The 19,626-nt window shown below is 43.7% G+C and overlaps 1 protein-coding gene across 1 annotated transcript in view; it reads right to left on the bottom strand.

Moving 5' to 3' along the window:
• Positions 1 to 19,626, bottom strand: part of LOC106640202 (uncharacterized) — a 58,038-nt gene continuing 38,412 nt past the window's right edge. The window contains 5 exon segments of the mRNA XM_089598816.1: positions 1 to 437; positions 6,941 to 7,000; positions 7,096 to 7,340; positions 7,414 to 7,796; positions 7,955 to 8,335. Of these exon segments, the coding sequence (XP_089454942.1) occupies positions 244 to 437; positions 6,941 to 7,000; positions 7,096 to 7,340; positions 7,414 to 7,796; positions 7,955 to 8,335 (1,263 nt within the window). The 3' untranslated portion in view covers positions 1 to 243.

Genomic DNA, 19,626 nt, shown 5'->3' on the forward strand with positions numbered 1-19,626 from the left:
ACACACGCGCGCGCGCATTCAGTCGTCGTCGCGGGCTACTACACAAGAGACACTTTTTTTGCCGAATACACGATATCCATCATCATATAATGCACGTTATACCTATACATACTCAATATACAATACAATACAATAAAATATATATATATATAATTACAGAAGATCATGGAGATTCGCGGTCTAAAGGTCGTGGTAGACGAGAGCATCGAGGCAACGATATAAGGGTTGTGCACCGGTAAAAAGTCACTTGGGATGCTGCTTGGGTAGGTGCCGCTTCATGTGAAGGGCGAGGTGATCGCTACGGGCGAACGAGCGCTCGCAAACCCCGCACTTGAAGGGCTTGGCGCCCGTGTGCTTCCGATAGTGGCGCGTAAGCTCGTCGCTCCTCGCGAACCGCCACTCGCACTCCGGCCACTGGCACTGGTACGGCTTTTCACCTGCAACAACGTATAAAAATGCAAAACACCCATCACAGCAGGTACCTTTTGTTTATTGTTTTTCATTCCTAAATCTATGTACAAGCTTAGCCTGTCTAGAGCGAGACGTGTCCTCCTCTTACAGAGCCAATGGTATATATGCTCAAAAATCGGGAAGCGTGAGCTTTCGCTTGCATTACCCATTAGGGTAAAAACGTGCACGTGAGAATGCGAGGGCCACGCTCGAGCCCTAAACGTACACAAGACTCCCAAAATCGCTGCACTTGTAGTGCCTGATGAAAGAAAGAAAGAAAGGAAAAGCTGCCGGGGGAGAGAGAGAGAGAGAGAAGCACGTTATACGGAGGCGCGCAATTAAGCGATCGCGTTTTGCGCGCCCGTTGCGCAACCCCCCAACAAGGAGCCCGCGGAGGAGGGAATTTGCTCGGCATATACTGTACGGGCGATGGTAGGCGGTCACGACTGTTGATACCCCCATTATAGCCGTCAGCATCGGGGATAGAGAGCATACATATACTGCAACTCCGAAGAAAAAGAGACACACACGTACGTACCTTATAACCCACGTGTACAATATATTTATCTATATTTATGTATATGTTGCCCGTGTCCCGAGTTCAAAAGGAGCTCCATGGAGAGCACGTATGCACGTATACCTACGTATTATGTGCGCGCCACACAGACAAGGCGTATATCGAGAGAGGAGCGGAATGCCGCGCTCGGAGCAGAGCTTGTCTTTCTTTTCTTCTTTCGCGGCAGAGGATTAGGCAATCCGCGGCTTTACGGGGAGGCAGTCAATAAAAAATGGAATCGTGATCCTTTCCAATCGAGTGTAACCTTCTCGCCCGCTCTCGGCGGTTCTCGAGGCACAAAAGGTCACACGTATATAAGTAGATATATACGAGGGGGGAGCCGGCCGTATAAAGAGCGAGAACGTGTATATCATATATTTTCAAGCTATACCCACCTAGGTATATATGAGCTTCGTTGTCTTTGGAGGTACCTATATGGAACATAAAAAGGGGCCGTGCACATCATCGCGGGACCAAAACTCTGTATGTACCGTGTGTCTTCGGCGTATTCGGCTCGTAAAATATACGTATATGTGTTACATTACGTCTCTCATCGCGACTCCAGCTGTTATAACATATATGCCTGTACGTCATTTCGTGTCATCTATAATTGCGATCTCGACGGCTGGTTGCTCGCGTGCGGCTTATTTGTTTTTACTTTTCGGAATATTATTCATACACCAGCCTAGAAGTGTATGCATACACATACACCCCCGTTATTGTTTGTTCTTCGCATCAGATCGGAGGAACAAACAGCATCTCTCGGCAGCTCGTTTGAATTATTGCCCCCCCTCTGAGCTCGCGCGCGTTACTTGTACGTTGGTATACATACTTGTTATGACGGATGGAGGAGAGAAAAAAAAAAAAAAAAAAAAATCAAGCGTGGCGCGTAACATCACCAGCGCGCGGTTGCCCTTTCAATTAAGATCATGTCCTTTTGACCCAAGCGTTCGAATCCTTCCATTCGCGATATTATACGGCGCAGTGTGTTGCAGAACTGTGTCTTTGCGCGCGCACATTTGAAAGATCTGTCGGCTGGCAAATACTTCAGCTCCCCCGATGATGCCGCTGTTCTTTCAAAGGGCACCACGCAATTTTACGAGAATCGCGTTTACGCTGTTTGTAAAATCATTCTATCATCATAAACCGTCGATATGTATGAGAAATTATCGAATCGAAAACACAAATATGATATAATGTAATGTACACGCGTACAATAGGGTTTACCTGTTGTGCTCTAACAAGACGATGTAACAATCGTGGGGTGGGTGATATGTATAGTATACACAAGTAAACGCTCTTGTTGTCTCTCTCGCTCGATTTCTTTATCCCCTATAATATACTTTAATTACAACGTTGTGCACAAATTCATCCAACCACACGTCGCAAGGGAAGTCGTCTCGCGCAATTACGTCGATAAATTACAGAACTGCTTGCGGGTATAATTCACGCTCATTACGATAGTGGGAGCGTCAAAAAGATAGTCATCGTCGTGCATAACATTTGCACAAGTTGCGATAAAAGTACTCGGGTGTACATTAATTTGTCAATTGTGCGATTACATGTAAGGTACAGATGGGAAGCGCATGATAGTTCGATCACTTGCGAGAAAAGTATACATGAAGATGGTTAATAGTTTTTTGGCGATAACGACATAGACAAGAAGAACTGACCTTCGACTTATGAGCCACCCCCTAAGGATTTTTGCTCAGGTGCAACTGTATGATATTTACGGCTTATACATACTCGCGCTGTGGAATGGAATGCACCTCTAGATATTTTCACGGGCCTCGAAAAGACACGCGCTTCTTTAAAATTTGCAATTCGAAAGTACAAGAAGAGAACAAGACGCTCTCTTTCATCCGGCCAATACAAAACGCTCCGTTACGAAATTACGAAGCGCAGTTGCGCGGGGATTATCATTTTCGAGAGCTCGGGCGCGCGATATGTATACCTACTCGCCGCGCTGTAATTTGCGTGGGGTATATGGATACACACAACAGTCATGGAGCCCCATTGTGTGGTGATCGGTGTATGCCTGGTTTTTCTTTTTCTTTTTTTTTCTTTTTTTTCTCCATCTCCATCTGGCTATTTTTGTTCTCGTAACGGCTTGCTAATGCGGGACCTTTATTGTTTCGGTAATATTCTTTTTAATCGTCGTTCCGTTAAGTGGGATATGTGTAGGTATGTACATAACGAATAAACACTCCATCGAGCGGAAAAAAAATGAGATGTCGATCTTGCGACTTTAGAATTCAAACGAGCGCTCCTGAGAGTTTTTTTCCTGTAACTTTGGCGCGTAGGTGGTTTTCGGTGTTCTACACTCCGTATAGGAACCACCACGTATATATACTTACCGTGTTTTTACTTCGCGGTACACGTATCGGGCGAGAAATAATTCGTGTTTGAGATTCAGCCATTATTTACGTAGGTAATGCGAGTTATTTATCGAGAAAAGTGTTTTACTTTCCTATAGGGATATATATATATATTTGGTTGTCCAAGTTTTTTAGTTAGTAACAACGCTATCGCAAGTGAATGGTGTTTTCTTTTTTCTTTGTTAAGTTGATTACACGTGTAGATCGTAAAAGCAGATGAAGCCAGAGATAGGTGGCACGGGACTTTATTTTTTATTTTTTTTTATTTTTTATTCTTTTTACGATGAAAAGTTTGAAATTTCGAATGCTAAAGGTTTGACATTAAAGGATCGTATAAGTTTTATACCTCCGGTACGACGAGAATATCAACGAGGTATGCGTACACGTAAATTTTGAATTAGTTTATTCTAACGCGATTGCCTGTGTGAAAGCTCGCGTTTTTTTTTTATTCCCCTCCTCGGTAAATTTACGATTCACTTGAGTTTTGTGTTATACTCTGCAAAACAACCAATTAGGACGTCTTGGAAAAACGAAAAAAGAAAAAATATACGAGGTGAATCGTTGCTTTTTTTTTATTTTTTTGTAAGCTTGTCTGCTTTTGGTTCACGATCACGTCCGTATCTGAGTAGTAGGATCAAAGAAAAACAGAGCTAGAGAGAAATAAAAAGGAAAAAAAGCACACGTGACATGAAAAAAAAAGACGGAATTAATTACAAAAATTTTCTCTCCGCTAAACGCATGTGTGTATACGCAACTTTCTTTTCCAAGCACTCGTAGGTACATACCGGTGTACCTGCTTTACACCGGCATCTACGTATACAGAAAAAAAAAAAAAAAAAAAAAACTTATACAACGTGTGACCACCGGTGTGTCAGCTCGTATGTACTTCAGAATATGTGTACCGTACACAAAAGAAGTAAATTACGAAGATGGACCTCCCAAAAAACGAGTTTCCTCGGTGCGTGTTGTTGCTCATGTATATACGTATACCGATTTTCATTCATGAAGATTCGTTCTCCTCTCTATCTGTATACAACGCGCGCGAGAGCCTACATAAGTAGGTATACCTCAAGTGGCAAGATCGTCCCGTTTTCCGTTCTTATACTTATACAAGCTGTAAAAATGTTATACAGGTATACAACCACGGGTGATGGAAAACAAAAAAATGAAAAGAAGAAGCAGCAGCGCAGCCCCAAGTTGGAAGCGCCTATATAATGTGCTCAAGCCGAGCTCTCGCAGGAAGAAGGTGGAATGTTGCTCGCCTCGCGCCCGCGCATTCGAGTTTCGCCGGTGCGCTCTCCTCTCATTTATATACGTGTGTACGTATATTATTACGCGCACGCACGCACTTTCCTCACACAAACCGCGTACAAGTTGTATATACGTAACGTAAGGTATAAATGGGTGTAGGTGTACGAGTGTGTCCGCATCTGGTGAATGCTCTTTCTCTCCATGGTATACATAATGTATATATATATACATGTAAGCAGCGCGAGAGAGAGCTGTACCGCGCGTATTATAGCGTATAGGTCTTGGAGGAGGAGGAGGAGGTTGGCGTTCACGAGTTTCATTCACGAAGAGCCGGACGGCGACTATAGGTGTATTTAAGAGGCAGCCACGTGCCCGAGGCTCTCAACCCGTTAGGCGAGGGAGAGAGAGCGTGCAGCGCAAACTTTCCATACGCGCGACTCGCGGCCTCGGACACGTTGTGTAAAACGCACCATCCGTGCACATGCCGCCACCACTTGACATTGCACTGTATTGTATTGCAATAAATAACGAAAGCATGAACATTTAGGTATACAGTTTGGTTTTTAATTTTATAACGAGCTGTCATGAAAAACACAAAAAAAACAAAACATTTTTTGGGATACGCGCCGGAGATGAATGGAAACGACGCGACGCCTCTTTCGGATGAATGGGCTGCTCTTTATCTCTCCCTCTCTCTTTCTTGTATGTATTTATACGCGTGGTCAGCAACCGCAGGTTCGTGTAGAGCCGTTTTTTTGGCTCGAGGTTGCTCGCGCTGCGTTTTCGAGGAGTGATAGAATAAGATTTTTTTTTTTCCTGCGGACAATGTTCTCTTCGGATGAACGTGCTTGTACAGAGGCTCAATACCGATTTTTCAATACCGATCATCGAAAAATTGACGAACTCTGCAAACTCGTAATATTCGGATCACAGTAATCGTCAAAAGTATACAAACGTAATACACGAGTCACATGGGCTGTATTTAATAAAATCATTGAAAAGAAAGCAAATGCGTATACAAACAAGCTGCATTTATTGCACTCGTAAAGCTGCGCGTGGTTGATGATAATAAAAGATCGGCGTGTGCACGTGCGTGCGTGTGGCACACTAATCAGAGAAAGAGAGTACCGTAAGAGAGCGATAAAATCTCCTCGGACGGAGGGAAAATTAGTCAAAGCGCCGAGCTATCATTACGGGCTTAGGAAAGATGCCCGCTTGTATATTTATTTATACGAGTTCGTCTGATCCATTATCTCATTCTCTCTCGGTCGACTTGTTGGAATTTCACAAAAAAAAAAAAAAACTAAAACAACATAACGTAGCGACCAAATACGATTAATGAATAAATTTTAATAAAAATAACGCTACGAAAACACCGATGTAAGTACGTTTAGAAAGTATTTTACCACCAACGAAGCGTCGTCGAGTTACTGCCCATTAAAACCCCCCAGTGGGTATTTATACCTTATACCTATGATTTGCCTTTTCACTTAATACAGTTATTAGCGCATAAGTACGGGTTTTTTAGAAACGCACTCGAAGCCATTCTTTATTTTTACAATTATTTACCACCGGCATTAAAAAAAAAACCACGTCTCCGTGATCTTAATATACCTTAACAGCCGATTAGCTTCAACGCGTATTAAAAAAAAAAAAAACGATTTTCCCGGTTTTTATTCATTGACACCCAGGAGTAAATTAAGTTATTAAAAAAAAAAAAAAAAAAAAAAAAAAAGCTCAGGCTAACCCCCCCCGACATCTCGGTTGTACATCTCACCTCGTCATCTCAGTCCCGATAATCGCCAGCTCGGATGGCTTGCGTTTTCGCGCGCACCGGAGAAAGAACCACGCCCATACAAAGAAAGAGATGCGCTCTATACACGAGAGAAAGAGTATGTTTATAGGATAGAGACTCGAGAGCCGAGCATCGGAGACCGAACTACATACCTCATTATCATTCGCGCACGACTATCTTCCTATACGAGCCTTACCTATACCTACACCCAACAACAACAACAACAACAACCCTATAGCGAGACTATTCGTCAAGCCGATCCTCCTCCAATTCCTTTTTTGCATCACGGCACGACGCTCATTTTTCACCGTCATCATCATCAATCTCTTTCGCTCGCGTTTTCGAATGCCAATTATTTGTCGATTACTTTTTTTTCCCCTGCATCGCATCCTCTCTCTCTCTCTCTCGCCACACGCGTGCAGAGCACATAATATATATACCCGCGGGAGAACGAGAAATATAGTATCGCGAGACTATGAGCTCCGGACTTGTCGGACACGGGGGACTTACCGGTGTGAATCCGCTGATGAGCCTTGAGGTGCGAGCTCTTGGTGTAGACCTTGGTGCAACCTGGAAAAATCGAACGAAAGACCATAAATTGTCACTTCATGTATGTATATATATATATGTATATACTTGTACGTAAATTCGAGCGCCCGACTAACCGTGAAAGTCACAGTGGTGGACCCTGCGCTTCTCGAGCTCGGGGTTGTTCCTGCGATTGAACTTGCCGGTCATCGAGGCCGCCTGGATCCTGTGGCTCGTCGGGTTGGCCAGCAGGGCCGGCTGGGGATACGGGGGCGGCGGTGTCCGCCTGGGCGGGCCTCCCAGGGGCGAGCCCGGGTCCGAGATCGGCGGCGTCAACGGCGACACGTACATCAACCGCGTCATCGAGCCGTACAGGGCCGCGCTCCCAGTCCCTTGTGGCTCCGTACTGCTGCCATTGTTGTTGTTACTACTCGCCGTCCCATTGTTGTTGCCACTACTACTGTTGTTGTTGTTGTTGTTGTTGTTGTTGTTGTTGTTGCTGTTGTTAAGGAAGAGGAAATAGCGTTATGTACTGCTGGTGAGACGTAGGGATTTGTCTGGTGGATATTTACTGCGTGTTGTTGTTGCTGGCAGTGGGGTTGTTGTTGTTCGCGCAGGGAAACAGCTTGAAGGCGGCAGCATTGCGATGGTGGAGCGACGTTCTGCCACTCGCCGTGGCAGCGTAGCTCGAGGACGAGGCGGGCGCCTCGAGGAGGTGGAGGGTCGGAAGGCTCGACTGGGGCTCGGTTTTGACCTCGTGGGGCGAGAGCACCGGCTGGGGCGAGGAGAGCGACGGCGGCGCCGGCTCGTCCGTCAAATTCTCCAATTTCACGTGCAACTGCGGGCCATCCGTGTAAACAACAAACACACATCAGACACACGTGAGAGATGTTGCGGTCAATAGATGTTGTGGATGTATTTGGATGAAAAAAAAAAAAATAATAATAATGGATCGAGAGCTGCGGAAGGGCGAACAATAATTGTAAAGGGGCTCACGTGCGCCGAGGTCTGGGACTGGCCGAGCATGTCGGCGTTCTCGGGATCGAGCTTCTGTATGCTGGAAGTTATGTCCTCCCAGAGGGGTGGCCTCAAAAATACGTCGTCGTCTGAGGCCGTTTGCTGCTGGTGGTGATTGTGGTGGTGGTGAGGGTGCGGGTGGTGGTGGTTCGAGTTCCGGCTCGGGTTGGCTGCGTGCACCGTCACCGCGGTAGTCGTCACGACGAAACTTGTCTGCTGCTGTTGTTGGGTCCTGCAGCCGACCGGTGGCCCGACCTCGAAAAACTCCTCCATCTGGCCATCCTTGTCCTCGTCCTCGAGCCTTTGCAGCCGCTCGAGGTCTTGCGAGGTCTGGCAGAGCAACGTATCCAGATCCGAGGTCTGTGCACAGACAAAAGCGCATCCATACATATAAGCATCCGGATATCAGATTGTACATAACTATTTGCATCATATTGTGATTATTGATAGATATATGAGATATACACTCGAAAAGCAGCTTTTGGCTGAATAAAACGGGGTGCTCAGAGGAAGGGGGGGTATCAGCGTCTTGAAATGCAGATTTTGGAAGACGTGGATTACAAGGGGGGAGGGAGGGAGTGTGTGGCAGTGTGACTTGCATTTATGGTGATTCCTGTAGGCGACACGGGGGAACCTCTTTAATATGCACCAGGTGAGAGCACGCGGCATCGAACTGCAGTGCGCGCTTGGGTATACGTATATTCCTCGGACCCCTCGGATGGGATATGTCACGCATCGCAGCAGCATTATATTGATACACCTAAGATACCATCGCAAGGAGGCGACCACCGATTCTTTTTTTTTTCTCTATTACTGGTGACATTTCGAACCAAAAAGACAGAAAAAGAAAAAAAAATCCACGCGTAGAGGGCGAAAAAATTCAAATTTACAAGGGAGGGGGGAGGGAAGGATCAGAGGTGAGATTCCTCCAAGTTGTTGCGTACATGACAATGGCACCGGAACAGAGTGCAGCGTCGCAGGCATATATACATACACGTGTACAATGCGGCAAGGATAAGGATGAGCCGAGCGTGATTTGTGGTGTGTACCCTCTCGGTGCCGCCCCTTCGACACTCGGCATCGCAGTGCACGCGTTCGCAAACGCGCATCTCAATGTCCACGGAGGGGCTGGTCCCCTCGAGCTCCTCCTCCTCCTCCTCCTCTTTGCGCGTAAGGACTCGGATCGAACGGAAAAAAAAAATATCCTTCATCCCCTTACGCGTAAAGAAAAGAAGAAGAAGAAGAAGAAGAAAAAAAGTGAATTATACATCTGTGGCGTGTCATTCTACCCTCCGGTCCCGCCTCGCCTCTGCAATCATTACATGCGCTGGCAGCGGTCGAAAAGGTGTTTTATGAAGAGCTGGTTGTTGCAGCTAAATTACGGGACAGGAAGAGCAACGAGTGCAGCACGTATACGCAAATAAAATTACCAAACTGATTTAATCCATCCAGGGGGGGGGGAGTTGAGAAATAAAGCGTGACGTATATATGCATGATTCAAGAGGCATTATAGGCAAATCGAGGCATAATCATGTGTTACACATATGCACATGCATCATCGATGACACCCCCTCTGGGAGGATGAGCTCCCAAAAACTATCGTCCTCCAGTCGGAACTTTCATCCGGTTTGTTTTGAGGTATACGATATACCTCCCTCTAATATGTGACAACGTGTTTTGATGACCGTGATTGTCGCAAACTATGTATATGTACATACATGCCTACGTTCGGACGTTCGCGACACAAGAATCATCGAAGAGACAGTCGCAAGCTCTGGCCATCCCCGAAATAACACGAGTATATCATATAGGTACATACATACATACATACATATATATATATATATATATATATATATATATATATATATATATATATATATATATATATATATACAGATGTATACGAGTAAACTCGCATTATATTATAATACAGAGGGGGACCAATATGCGTAGGGGAATAATATAATGTATACCCCCGGGAGGTAAGTAAAGGGATAGAAGCGCGTCTCCGCTGCATCCGGTTATTATAACTATTGCCGCTCTCGCCAGGTAATCATTGACGCGGTCGCGCACACACGAGCGCGGGGTCAAGGCGTCCCGTGCCTATAATAGCCACATCGTCCTCCCTCCCCCTTCGCCTTTCTTTCTCCAACACACACACACACACACACACACACACACACACACACTTATGTATAGATATATATACTCCCGCTCTGGGACACCCACGCAGACCACCTTTTCCCGTTCTCTCGCGTCTCCGCGACTATATATGTTTTATACTGCTTGTATACATGCCTGTATATCTCTACACAGCTTCTTTTCCTCCCCTTTGCTTCCTTCCTTCCTTCCCCGCCTGCGAGCAACACGCACTTCCTCTGCAACTCCGTATACTATGCATCGTGTACTTATATGTATAGGCGAGAACGAGATTCGGAGTGACGAAGGATACATCTCAATCCGAGAGGGAACAACTAATCCAAAGCTCATTTCCTCCCTACATGTGAAATAATTAACAATCACCATCCTCGTCTATCCTCGAGGATAATTTTTCACTAGTATACATAGAGATACACACACGGAGTTGACAAAAACATAATTTTGCCGATCGCGAATGGAGAAAAATTTCACGCCGTGTACACCCGGTCGACCTCGATTCCGAGCTTTACAAATGACCCGCCATTTCAATTGTATGGGTATATGGGTACGTGCCATCAGCGCGGCATTCGTGTAGTTATCGCATGCATGGAAGCAACCATGCATATCCTAGTTCGTGCTGGCGCTCGCGGCCCCTGCATGCGTGTGTGTGTGTATCGAGGGCGCGAGAGATATATCTGTGTGCATGCAGGTATATATACGTGATGTACTTGTTGTACTTGTGTATACATATACATATTGTCTATATGCAAGTGGAAAAAAAAAGAGTTTGACGATGAGCCACGTATACAACTAACAACGGTATAGAGAAGGAGAGAGAAGAAAAGCTCTGGGCGCAAATCGCGTGTCGCTCTGATTTCGCTGCCGTATGGGAGCTATCCTTAGCTACGATTGGTCGGCTCCCTGTACAATGGGGGAGGTAAAAAAAGGCACAGAGGTATATACATATACGTATATGTATGTATGTACATATAAATGTATTATCGGGGGAGGGAAGCGAAGGAAGCTCGCTCGGCCATTTTGCACTTACGCGCAAACCGCGACGTGTGTAACAGGCGAAGCGTGTCGGCGCAGAAGCCGGCGCGTCGAATCAATCTCCGTACAGGCCACACCCTTTGACCCAAAGCCATCGGCCATGGTTCGCTTGGGACGGACAGAATAAGCTATACCTTACACACGGTGGCGGCGATGATTATCGCGATCGCGATCGATCGGCCAACCTCGACTCTTTCTTTTTTTTTTTTTTTTTTTTCCCCCATTGTACCCATACAAAGCTATTGTACCCATAACTCCTGCACTGGCTGGTGCTAGCAGCTTATTTGATGAGCCGGATGATGGCTTCTGCTGCTGGTCTTTTTTTTTCTTTTCTTTTTTTTTTTTTGTGCACGTACAGGATAACGATTTTAGCTCTAATCGGCCGGAGCTTTGCGTCCATATACATACGGATCAAAGTGATGGTTCTTGCTGCGTCAATGTGTATTTGAGTTTCGAAAGGAGCAGATCGACCCATCAGATTGTTGGGTTCTTCGCAGCCCTCAACCAATAAGGCAGAGTATAGGCACAATCCATGGGTCTTCTTCGTACGAATAAAAGGATACCAATGGAACATAATTTGATAAATATATAGGACAATGACGAGGGAGAATGTAAAAGAAAGACGATTGTAGAACAGTTGCGTTAAAAGCCAAGTAAGTATAGGCGTCTTTAATTCTTTACTTCTCCGGTTTTAAATTTAAAGAGCTATCTTTTGTTTCGCTTATCTTTATTAGATTGTAGACTAAAAAAGTATATTTTTCCTTGCAGGTAAACTCTACCCAAAGGACTTTAAAGTCGATCCTAAGGTAATTTACTTCTGGCGACGGTGAATATGCGAGATTATTTCGCAAACTGTCTGTAAAACTTACACGAATAATATAATTTACGCACGTGAAGGTGGAACGGAGTGCAAAAAGATGTAAAGTCTCGATGTTTTTTATAATTAATCCTTTACTAAATTTTAATAGCGGCTATTTAACGTTTGCAGCAAAACGTTGCTTTAAAAGTTGAAAATGTCATGACCGAATTCTCTCGTTGTAATAGTAGATTTCGTCGCTGGTGCGCATCTCCTCCGGACCTTTGTGATCGTCCTAAACGGATGTGCGTCGGTGGTAAATGTTATTTTTTTCTACCGACAGCGCGATAAACCTTGAAAGTTTATGTAAAACAACGCCTCTGAAAAAATTTTTTTTTTTTTTTTGCAATAATAGAAAATCTTTGCCCCACATTTTAGTCTCATATGTATTCATATTATCCTTTTGGAAATAAATAAACGAATTTTTTCTTTCCTCCGCTTGACCATTAGATTCTCACATGTATCGAATTCAATTATTGACAATCAACACGCAAGCAAAGATGAATTTTTCGCTTTAATAAAAAACAGCTATTCCACGTATATATGTATTGCTGGATAACGATGTCGCAAATGACCGAGATCTTCCGACATAATTATATTACGTAGAGCGAAGCAATAAATAAATCACGATGAAGAAAAAAAGTTAAAAAAAAAGAAGCATACCTAATATAATTTACAAAGTACTAGAGGCACGCAGTTAAAAACCCGTTCGGTTATCGCGTACTTAGTCCGCATGCACTGCACTCAGCGTCGATACACCACGTGTAATATACATCTTCGATAAATTTCGCGCGAAAACGAATACACGTTTGAAGCCGCAAAATTGCCGTACACGCGTAAAAGGGCCGTAATGCACGTAAAATTAAAAGAAAAGTGCGCTTTGGAGGCGCGTACCGTTGCACCCGAGAGAAACAAATCGGTTGTTGTAAATAATCCAAAGATAGAGTACACACACGCGCACCGCGATGGAAAAATAGGGGTCCGGCGTGGAAAAACACCGAACGGAGTTCAGCTGTCGCACCGTTAAATTCACGGCTCGTGCGCCAAATAATTTACTACTTATTTTGTACAGGCATCACCAGCTTTGAGCTTCTGTCGGAATAATGTTCAGGAAGGATGGCTAACGGCAAAAAAAAATGACTCAAAGCACGTTATACAATCTTGGGTGAAAATTAAATTATACTTTGCTCATATAACGAACGATGCGTTTGCGATGACGATCGAGAGATGGGATCAATCAAATATAGTAGTAGGAGCTTGCGCTAATCCTCGTTAATTTGCTCTACGGTGCGCAATTTAAGTATGGACACACATTTTTTGTTCTCCTCCTAAAAGCAAAAATTACGATATCTCGTTATCGTTAAAAGGCAAAAGTTGTTAATAAAATACATACACGTTTATTTATATAGGTACGAGTCAAACGATCGAGCTTGCGTGCACTGTTTATACGTTGCATATATACATATATATGTATGTGTGTGTACGCGGCAGGTATATATAATATGCCTATATAGGCTTGGGTACACACACGTGTGCGCACTTTGGAAGGTAATGTATTGTTTGATCGTTGATTAAGCCTGTGTTTGTACACTAAATATAGCGCCAAAAGAGAGAGAGAGAGACAGAACTGACACGCTCTTACGTTACGCTGTATTTCATTATTTATCGAAACTTCAGATCGGTTTTGTGGGGAAAAAAAAGGAGCACATTATCGGAAATGTTCGAGCGCCATTAATCGTATTACGGTGTTGTATATAGCGTGCCCTTACACGCGTGTGCACAATCAATATATAGTTACTGATGGATAACAAGAGGCTGACTATACCACAATTTTTTGCCAAATTGATAAAAGCATGTAGTATGGTCGCAAAATACGTGGTAGGTACTTGTAATTTTTCATTTTACTTATACAAATATAGGTTTAACTCGGATAAAAATATAATCATCATGTTGGAATAAAACTATTGGAAAAATTTCTTTTTCGAGATCCATTACTTTTCTCGACTGTATAGGTAAATCTGTTATTTCATTATTGATTGTTTTCAGTCAAACTCGCATTAAAAGTTAAATCTTTACAGTAAAGCCTTGCCGTGATGAAAAAACGTGGATGGTATAACAATACCCAGTTAGACGATTGTGATTTATATACAAGATAATAAATAATACAAAAACTGCAGGTACATTTTTTTTTTGTTATACAGCGAGTCGAAAGTTCGCACCAACAAGCCACCAAGACGAATCATCGAAAAAGCTCGGATGGTCGAAAAAAAAAAAAAAAAAAAGTATATAAGTATATAAAAGCAAAACGAAGGTGTATGTAGTATCGATGATAAGAAAAAAAAAAAAAAAAAAAGTGGAGCAAGTCGCAAAGTGACGCGCGCGTAAAGGGATCTTAATGAATACGGACACGCGACGCATTAGCGCGTATTAAGCCCGAGAGCGTGTGTCTGCCCCATGTACACACACATATATATATATATACCTATACACACGCGTGCGGTATTAATATATACTGCAACAACAGTCGCACAAGAAGGGGATGGGGCCACGCGCCCAAGGCTATACTTTACCGCAGTGTCCATCTCAGTGACTGCGAGCGTATACAGACCGCAGTTGCCCCCTTACCTCGTTTACGGTGCATTGTATAAATATATACCTATGTACCTCATGGTATTCAATTGGGGACGTATGTATGGCACGTGGCTCGTGGAGAGAGGGAGAGAGCAACACCGCGATGCAATTGCGCACGTTATGCCGATCTTTGACTCGAGGGGCTGGTATGATGATCATCACGTCCGATATGTCTATTTTATTTGGACTACCCATGCCCCCTCTCGCCCCCTTTGCCACGTATTATTTACCCCTCGAGGCCGACTCTCGTGCGACTATCTCGTAAAGCTTTGACGACGCGGCGCTCCGGGCTATATAACTATATATTATATACTTATTGTTTACACTGATATACATATAGTGCGGAAAGGATGAGCTGTTGACTGCCGACTGAACATATTATATACACCGATGCGTGCCCCGAGTGGATTAAATTAGTTCCACGGGTACTTGTATAATATATATTTTAAAGAGGGAGCTCGTTTTTGTGAGGGGGTGCTCGAAATTTCATGTAACTCAGATTGTATCGTAAGTATCGATAGTCCAGTGTGTGTCTGGACTATGGCGATAACAAAGAAAAATTATTATTAATACTATGGGAGAATAATAAGGACACATCGATTAGGCGTCGCAGCGGCGTCGTCACTTAAAATATTTGCAAGCAATGCTTGAATGGAAAAGAAAAAAAAACTAAAATTGATCTTATCTTATATATATTATGTCCATTGCCAATGTGGCCTTAGGTATATATCCAAGCTCGGTATGGCTGAAACGTGTAACCCGCGTGCGTGTATAATAATAATAATTTCCAAGCGAGCTCGCGAGTAGGTACGCGACATTACGAAATATTGATAATATTGAAATTCCGCTCGATAAGAATTGAATGAGAAATTCTTGAGATTACGTTTGTAACGAGCGAAAACAAACACGCGCCCCACAATACACATCGCGTGCATAACGCTGTACATGCAATTTTTTACGTGGATACATATTTTTCCGTGCGCATATACACGTGCTTTCGTGCGCGCGTTTGACAACGATATACTTGCGCGTGAACAAAAATAATAACGGGAGCGAGCGATCGTTTGTATATTATTCGTTAAAAGAATTTTTGGGTACGTTTATAATATATGTATATCAAAAGTTGATTTTCAGGTAACGATCCATAAATACGTATACGAAAGGATCAAAAGAGAGAGGGTATACACGTAAAAAAAGAGGGGGGCCCCATTCACACTTGACAGAGCTAACGAGCATAACTAATCTCATCCCGTTGTTGGCCCCCTGTCTCGTTTAAAATACGCTCAGTCAGGCCTCTCTCCCGAGGCAACAACGCTACCCGCGCGCTTATACCTACTTACACCTTTGATCGATACCCTGTTTACGAAATAAATCGTGACTCGGTAAAAAATGTTGAAAAAAAAAAAAAAAAAAAAAAATGGTCATTCGTACAATTTAAGAGAGCAAACAGCGGATGTAGGCTCTAATTGAATCCAGCCGGACGAGTGGGGCGAAATAATGTAAAGTAAAAATTCAGCTATAAAAGTCGTACCTCCCTCGGGGGGATGGAAGGAAGGGTCATCGTAGTCCATGCCGTGGCGCGTGACTCAGAAACAGGAGGGCGAGCGAAAAAGAGAGCAAAGCCATCATCCACGAAACGAAAAAGGGAAGCAAAGAGCAAAGTACACGGGAGGAGAAGAAGAGCACGGAGAGAGGGGCCCGAAGGATGATCGTGCTCGGTGCATTAGTGTGATTAGCGGTGCGAGCGCTACTCTTATATGTAGACACGTGTGTAGGTATACACGCGGGTGCGCGCACACACGAGCCATTATAACATATATACCCTGTTGGCTGGCCGCCCCTCATAATTTGCACCTGGTGCTCTGATTCTATCGCCGCTCGACCTCCTCCTATATACTCCAGGCTTCTCGGGGCCTCTCTCTTGTACACCCGTCGGCGAGATCGCGATAGGGATTTAACGAACGACAGATACGGCTACTGCTTGCTACCGCGCTCCTGTCGTGTACCATACGAGTATAGCCACCCCCTACTCGAGAGCCCCGCTACTCTGCATGAATTATCGCGCTCGGCCATACGGGTGCAGTGCGCTCGACTCTCGTCAAATAAGCACGTTAATTTGTTGTTGTTTTTCTTCATAATAATTACAACGAAGCTTTTTCAGCTCACGCGGATGACTTTTTTTTTTTCCAAACAAAGTGCACATCGTGCATTGCGTTTTTCTGGTGATGCAAAGACGAGTGACCGGAGTGACGATCCGATAAAATTTATTTGTTCATTCACGTTATATTGTTTATAGGCTTATCACTCAGGATTTAGAAAAAACGGGCCTTATCTACCCGCTCAATTTATTACAGCGTTATAGTTTTGTATTCTTATTTTCCTCCAGACTAGCGCGGTCTAATTTATATATTGTACTCCTCCTGTGTTCCCCTCGTTATCTCGTCCGATGTTTTTAATAAGTATATACTTAAATGCTGGTATGGACGTATGATCGTACAATATTTCGCCGCGATTTTTTTCATTCCGTGTGTCGATCGCTACTTATTATTGATATTTTGCAGCCGCAATTAATAATTATCATTATGACGTATTGTGCGAGGAAACTAAGCCAGTGATTCGTCATATCGACTGAGAGACGTTGTTTTTTTTTTTTTTTTTTTTTCTTCACATATATTTCACACGCCAACGCGCTGTGAGGTTAAACTCGCGGATAACTTGTTGCGACTTTACGACGCGAAAATGACGAAACTGCGAAAAGCCAACGAGGAGGTATACTGTATATTAGTTTACATGTAGGTACATACATTACACATACAGACGCAGGTGGTACTAAAGATATATCTCGATTCCGCGTGATGCATTTGACGTGCACAGGCACACGTGCTTTTAAATTTTACGACTTTTCCCACAGCGCGTGGACATATTATTATCATCGAAACGGCAATGCGTCTCGCACACAGCGTCGCTGCAATAAAGATTGCATTAAGCAAATTGACGTACGCACGAAGCGGCACATAATTATATTATCCTCCACCCGCGTAAAAAAAAAAAAAAATAAAAAAAAAAAAAAAAAAAAAGATACAGGAGAAGGAGGAGAAAGAAAGAAAAGAAGAAAAAAAATCTTTTCAAACTACGTGATTACGATGAAAAATATTCCGCGGCAGCGAACAACATCAGAGAGAAATAGTACGCGGTGGTACAAGGGTATATATATTATAGGTATACATATACCCAAAGAGGAACAGTATATAGGACCCCGACTCGGCAGGGGGTAGGTATATAATACGATGGGTAACCCTATACCTGCGCGGCCTATAACCGTTCCGGTCGGACGTCGGCTGATGTGTATATAATATTATATACATATACACCACGAGCGCACACAAAAACGTTGTGGCGGCGGCCCCCGCTAATGCACTTTTAATTAATTAAATGGCTGTCCGAGCTCGCGTGCCAGCTGTCCGCACTCACTGCAAACTCATTGCCGAGCTTCTCCGCCCCTTTACCCCCTCCCCCTCCCCATCACCGTATCGTCCCTATTTTCGTGCCCGCGTTAGCGCTTGCTCACCTTCTCGCGTGTGTGTACGACAAACATTATATGACTACGTGGTATTTGTAAAATGGTCTGGCGTCGGCCGTGCACGAGGTGATGGGTATATGTATTGGAGGAGCACGGCTCTACATCGATCGGCCAGCGCGACCGATATGACGTGATGGGAATTAAGTATACAGGGGAAGAAAAGGATTGCTCGGCGTCGACGTTCGCTAATGGAATGTTTAGGATTTTTTTTTTTTTTTTTTTTTTTTTTTTTCCCCGAGTCACGCCAACTAAGGGGTGTTGTATGTGCCTACCTAAATATATAAACGTATACGATTGTTCTCCCATGTAATTAGGAATCCGAGCTTTTGGAAAACGTAAACGCGTAGAATTATAGTTTTGATTGAAAATCATATAATTATATATTTTCATATCTTGGGGCATTAGAAGCGACGCAGCCATTATACTTTACTAGATGGCATTGCGTCCAGCACTACACGACATGGATTATTTTTTATTTCCTCGCGTCTTCGCGGTAGTAGTACGTAGGAAGCGAAGGAGTAAGTAGTAGTGGTGGTGTAATAGTTATGTGGGCCATTATTGTATACGGACTCTCCGTCCGCCCCCCCCCCTTCTCTTCGTAATTAAAGTCGGCGGGTGAGTGCGGTGACGTTGATTTAGTTGTCGGTGTATGGCGCGCGCGTCCACCTCCGACTGCAGCTCAACCTCATCCTCCTCCCATTCTTCTTTCCGTTCCATAATTCTTTTCGAAACTCTTCTTTCTCTCTCCCTCTCTTTTTTCGCTCCCTCCTTCATTTTCCTTCTTGTCCGCATTATGTGCATTATATATACCTATACCTTCACTTTAACTCGATCTCGGTGTGCGTACAATATATACCTACACTCTGCGAACCTGCTTATGAGAAATTTATGCCTCTACTCCGGACACGTGCTCCCCTTTCGTCTTGCTAATACACGGCTTTTTTTGTATTTTTTTTTTTTGCCGCTCCCGATGAAATGCTTTCCATTTTTTTTTTTTTTTTTTTTCTAAATCACGCCTCGTTACCCTTTGCTTCTTCTTCTTCTAGGACGCAGAAAGAGGGAGAGATAAATTTCCCCGCTGCTCCTCTACAATATATTCCAAAACTGTCGTCGACGCTCTTGGTTTATGTTATTTTCGCTCGCTAAGGCAGTGGATACTACTTTCGTAGCATAAATTAAATTAAATATGGATAAAGGTTGGTGGTTGAAAAAAATTGATCAAAAAGTGTAATTTATAGTCAAATAATAGGGCACTCTCGTTATGATGCACGATGATTTTTTCATTGAAAAAGATTTTTAAACAAATAATGATTCACACGTTATGAAAAACAGTAGTTGTAGACATGGCAAGGGGCAATAATGTTGTTTAACTCTGAAAGATAACAATCT

Source organism: Copidosoma floridanum, unplaced genomic scaffold (genome assembly GCF_036245765.1).
Source record: "Copidosoma floridanum isolate Cflo_tuat_1 unplaced genomic scaffold, Cflo_Japanese_pri ptg000006l, whole genome shotgun sequence".
NCBI classification, from domain to species: domain Eukaryota; kingdom Metazoa; phylum Arthropoda; class Insecta; order Hymenoptera; family Encyrtidae; genus Copidosoma; species Copidosoma floridanum.